General features: G+C 49.6%; 1 protein-coding gene across 1 annotated transcript; it reads left to right on the top strand.

The window, feature by feature from the left end:
• Positions 1-3074: 3074 nt before the first annotated feature.
• Positions 3075-4285, top strand: LOC113895937 (complement C3-like). The gene is made up of 3 exons (XM_027547796.1): positions 3075-3420; positions 3533-3740; positions 4094-4285. Exons 1-3 carry the CDS (start codon positions 3350-3352, stop codon positions 4106-4108), a joined length of 294 nt encoding a protein of 97 aa, XP_027403597.1. The 5' UTR covers positions 3075-3349; the 3' UTR covers positions 4109-4285.
• The last annotated feature ends 1402 nt before the right edge of the window (positions 4286-5687 follow it).

Genomic DNA, 5687 nt, shown 5'->3' with positions numbered 1-5687 from the left:
TCCATGGACTATACAGTCCATGGAATTCTCCTGGCCAGAATACTGGAGTGGGTAAGCCTTTCCCTTCTCCTCAACCAGGGATGGAACCCAAACCCCCTGAATTGGAAAGCAAAGTCTTACCGATAGACCAACAGGGAAGTCCTCTCCATTATGATTTATTACAGTATATTGACGGTAGTTCCCTATGCTGTACAACAGGACCTCATTGTTTATCCATTTTTTTGATATATATATATATATATATAGTTGTTTGCATCTGCTAATTTGGGCTCCCTCTTAAGTCCAGATTCCAAGGCTCAGTTCCATCTGTTAACTTTCTGTGTGACCCTGAGTGAGTCACTTAACCTCTCTGTGCTTAAGTTTCCTAGCTGTACAGTTTGGGGCAGGAGACTTCACTTTGAGTTTTTTCCCCCTGCAAAATGGGCCAATGATGGATCTTTAGATTGCTGAGAGGATTCAGAGAGTCCAGGTGAATGTGGCTATGGTAAATATCCACTCCAGGAGGGTGGTGGTTTCCATTCTGTTCACTGCTATGTCCCCAGCACCTACAGCAAGGCTGGGCATGCAGTAGGTGCTCAAATTTATTTCAATTAGTGAGCAAACACTTATCATTTTTCTTTTGGGGTACCTGGATTGGGGTGGGATGGAGGGGTCAGGTGGATGAGATATGCACTCCTGTTATCACTCATTCAGTCAGCACCCATTCTTACCCCCATCCATTAGTTCATTGGGTGGCAAGGCTATATCTCAAAGGATCCCCACCCGAGTAGTCTAAGTGCTTCCTGCCTCCTCTGCTGCTCACTGGCACCCTAGGGCAGTTTTTCTTTCCTGGACCCACTTCCAAATCAAAATACTGATAGAAACTCAAGAGACTGCTGCAGGCCTGAGTGTGCTGCAGAGAGGCTTGGAGGCACCTACCTAGCAAAGATTCCCACTCAGGAGACAGAGGCATTGGCATGGAGGAAGGAGCCCAGACTGGAGAGAAAGATGAGATTATATAAGTCTCAGCAGCCACTCACCATTGGGTATCCTCCATTCTGGACATGTGGGGGCCCCTGGGATGGGTGGGGGAGATGTGAGCACCTGGTGTAGGGATGAAGATGTGAAGTGGGAGAGCTCACTCCAGCCAAGGGAGAGCTGAACAAGACCAACGGAGGTTCCCTGAGATCCTGGGACAGCGGTAGAACATGCCACCCCAAATGGACACCAGTGTTCTAGAATCTTCTAAATTAGGTCTCACCTGCATCCCCGATCCAGGCCGTAATTCCATTCTGTTGGTTCTTTGTTTCATAAGAGACTGTTTACCATAGATTTTGGTAAGGGCATTACCCAACCCGCAGGGCTCACGTGCCTGATGTGGGGGGAAGTTGCCCACCATCTCTGGGCCTCAGTTTCCTCATCCACACAATGGGTGGTAATTCTTACTTCGGCATGACTCTGAGACTTCAGCGAATGTACATCTGGCACGTAGTAGGTGCACAATAAGTGCCTGAGGAATAAATGACTATCTTCTTTGTGTCTGACACACTCAGTTTCCCAGCTCTCTACAAAGGTAGAATCCACAGAGTGGGTACACAGGGAACCAAGGTCATGGGAAGCTATGAAATCTAAGGAGAAAATAAGTTCTCAGAAAAGTATCCAGTCCATGAAAGCAGAGACTTTGTCTATTATGGTCACTGCTGTGTCCCCAGCATGCTAAGTAGGGCCAAGCTTGTAGTAAATATTTGGTGAGTCTTTGTAGCATAAATGTATATTATCATTGTTTGGGGAGGTCTGGGTCCCTCCTAGGCAAGACTCCCCAAGCTAGCAGTGTTGACCTCATCGAAGAAGGAGACCTATTTTTATTTATTTATACATCGATCTCTTCATCTTTGGTTGCATTGGGTCTTCACTGCTGCAGGTGGGCTTTCTCTAGTTGAAGTGTGTGGGGGCTACTCTTCAGGTGTGGTGCGTGGGCTTCTCATTGCAGTGATGTCTTGTTGCAGAGCACAGGCTCCAGGGTGCTCGGGCTTCAGTACTTGAGGATTCTGGGCTCAGTAGTCGTGGCTCGCAGGCTTTGTTGCTCCGTGACATGGGGAATCTTCCAGGACCAGGGTTTGAACCTGTGTCCCCTGTATTTGCAGGCAATTCTTACTTATCTACTCTTCCACCAGGGAAGTCCAAATAGAGCATATTAGACAGCCAGTGAGAATGATTTCAGGTCAGAGGAAGGCTTCTTCCAGGAATGCTTCAATCAGGATGTGTTTTCCTCCATGGTTTCATGGCAACCCACTCCAGTATTCTTGCCTGAAGAATTTCATGGACAGCAGAACCTGGTGGGCTACAGTCCACGGGGTCACAAAGAGTCGGACACAACTGAGTGACCAACACTTTCACTTTAACTATAATAGCGTATAATTTGCCATCTGGAAAAAGAACCCAGAGAGACTGGTGTGATTTTGGAATAATGGACAGTGGGCGATTTACCAAGTGTAACTGTCTCCTGCTTCCCCGATGGCTCAGATGGTAAAGAATCTGCCTGCAGTGCATGAGACCCGGGTTTAATCCTTGGATCAGGAAGATCCCCTGGAGAAGGGAATGGCAACCCACTCCAGTATTCTTGCCTGGAGAATCCCATGGACAGAGGACACTGGTGGGCTACAGTCCATGGGGGTCACACAGAGTCGGACACGACTGAGCAACTAACACACACAATCGTCTCCTGCAAGGAAGGAGAAAAGCCATGAGGTTCATGCTGAGTGAAAGTCACTCAGTCGCTCAGAAGCCCAGTAAGAGGATTTGACCTGTGCATTTTCCAGAAGCTTCCACTACAGTGGGTCCCAGGGCCAGATGGCTAAATGCCTCATACAGCTGATCACACCTGTGATTGGGAAATAAAAACATAATGCCTGCATTGCCCTTGTTAGAGCAGCTACCCCAGAAATTCTTGCCAATTTCACAAGGGCAGAGGTGGGAACATCCTGTCTCCTCCTACCCCTACCACCCAATCCCAACTATGTCCCGAGTGTGTGCTGCGCCTAGCGGTCACCTGGCCTGGGAAGTGACCTCCTTCCTGCTGTGGGAGCAGAGGGCTTCAGGATGAGACCCAGTGGCTGATGGGAAAGACAGCTCTCCCTACGCTCTGGCCCCCAAGGTGGGGGTGGGGCTGGAGTAGTCTCAGTGCAACTTTCCCTGACCCCGGACCCTGCAGAGCACTGGTTGAGAAGGGCAGAGCAGCCCCTCATCTTTCACTGGATTTATGGGAAGTTCCTCCCCTTGTTCGTTTAGATATTAACTCAACCAGGACAAGCCAAGGCAAACAGACCAGCGCTGAGGTGGACAAGAGGACAAGCATCTTCCACCCACCGCCATGGACGTGCCCTGGGGCCTGGGGTTGCTGCTTCTCCTCCTGGGGATCCCCATTGCCCAGGCTGAGCCGCTGTGAGTCAGAACTGAGGGGACCCGGCCGCTGGCATGATTCCTTGCATTTGACCCCAGTCCATTGCTTCCCCCACTTGAATCCTCCCATCCCCCCGTATATGTTCACTGGCAGGTACATCCTGGTGACCCCCCGGGTCCTGCGGATCGGCAGCCCAGAGACCATCCATGTGGAGGCTCATTCTGACTCCAGTGAGCCCCTCAGCCATCCCCTTGAGGTGAATCTCAGCGTGTGGGATTTCCCCATGAAGAATACTCGGGTGGCCAGGAGAGAGCTCGTTCTCTCAAAGGAAAACCACTTTATGGACCAAGCATCAGTGACGGTGGGTGACAGGCCAAGATGAGTGGGCTGGATATACTTACTGCTCCTCTTATGTCCTATTTTTTGTTTAACTTATTGAAGTATAGTTCATTTACAACGTTGTGTTAATTACTGCTGTACAGCAATAGGCTTCCCTGGTGGCTCAATGGTATAAAGTATCCACCAGCAGTGCAGGAGACTGGGATTCAACCCCTGGGCCAGGAAGATCCCCTGGAGAAGGGAATGGCTACCCACTCCAGTATTCTTGCCTGGAGAATTCCATGCATCAAGGAGCCTGGCAGGCTATAGTCCATAGGGTGGCAAAGAGTCACACACAACTGAGCGACTAACACTTTCTTTTTTTTTTTTTTCCAGAAAATCTCAGAGTAATCAAGTGAAAGGTTAAAGGTGGGAAGGAGAAGATGGCTTTGTTTCAGGGTGAACAGTCTGAGCAAAGACCTGGAAGGGAGATGCAGCATGGTGGCTTGGGAAGCAGAAAAAGATTTTAAAATCTTTCTTATTAGGCCTCAGCTCAGTTGGTAAAGAATCAGCCTGCAATGCAGGAGACCCCAGTTTGATTCCTGGGTCGGAAAGATCCACTGGAGAAGGGATAGGCTATCCACTCCAGTATTCTTGGGTTTTCCTGGTGGCTCAGATGGTAAAGAATCCACCTGCAAGGCAGGAGACCTAGATTTGATCCCTGGGTTGGGAAGATCCCCTGGAGAAGGGAATGGGTACCCACTCCAGTATTCTGCCTGAAGAATTCCATGGACAGAAGAGGCTGGCAGGCTACAGTTCATGGGGCCACAAAGAGACACAACTGAGTGACTTCCACTTTCGTACGTTCTTTTTCATATTCTATTCTATTATGGTTTATCACAGGATTTTAAATAGAGTTCCCTGTGCTCTACAGTAGGACCTTGTGGTTTATCCATTCTATATATACCGGTTGGCACGCTCTATCCATTTAGAAATTCAAAGTCCCCTAAGTCTGGGCTCCAAGAAAGGCCTTGATTAGCCCACATGACACCTCTGTGCAAATCTAAAAAGAAATGATACCAATCAACTTACAAAACAGAAAGAGACTCACAGTATTGAGGAACGAACTTATTCTTGCCATGGGGGAAGGGTGTGGGGGAGGGATATTTAGGGAGTTTGGGATGGACATGTACACACTGCTGTGTTTAAAACGGGTAACCAACAAGGACCTGGGAGCTCTGTTCAATGTTATATGGCAGCCTGCATGGGAGGGGAGTTTATGGGAGGAGAGTTTGAGGAAGAATGCATTCATGTATATGCATGGCTGAGTCCCTTCACGGTTCACTTGAAACTACCACAACATTGTTAATCGGCTATGCTGCCGCCGCTGCTGCTAAGTCGCGTCAGTCGTGTCCGACTCTGTGCGACCCCAGAGACGGCAGCCCACCAGGCTCCCCCGTCCCTGGGATTCTCCAGGCAAGAACACTGGAGTGGGTTGCCATTTCCTTCTCCAATGCATGAAAGTGAAAAGTGAAAGTGAAGTCGCTCAGTCGTGTCCGACTCTTAGCGACCCCATGGACTGCAGCCCACCAGGCTCCTCCATCCATGGGATTTTCCAGGCAAGAGTACTGGAGTGGGGTGCCATTGCCTTCTCCGTAATCGGCTATACCCCAACACAAAATAAAAAGTTTAAAATAAAGTAAATCATAGCTTGAGATTTGAAAGAATAAAAGGCGCCCTCTGCTGGTGACTTGGGAAACAGTCTAAACGGGATTGCATCCGCGCCGGATGCACTAGCTCGGCAGCAACCTGGGCATTGCACGCTGGAACCTTGCCCCCAACGGCAGAACCAGAGAGCTCCCATTCAATTGCTTCTCCAACACCTGGTCCAGGGCTTTGCCCGCAAGGATGGAGACCCCAGCAGACCCTGAGGAGTGTGGGCATCTCTCCCCAGATTCCCGAGGACCTGGTCTACCCCCCAAAACCCGGG

The sequence above is a fragment of the Bos indicus x Bos taurus genome, chromosome 7, assembly GCF_003369695.1.
Source record: "Bos indicus x Bos taurus breed Angus x Brahman F1 hybrid chromosome 7, Bos_hybrid_MaternalHap_v2.0, whole genome shotgun sequence".
NCBI classification, from domain to species: Eukaryota; Metazoa; Chordata; class Mammalia; order Artiodactyla; family Bovidae; genus Bos; species Bos indicus x Bos taurus.
This window is presented reverse-complemented; position numbering and strand designations above follow the sequence as displayed.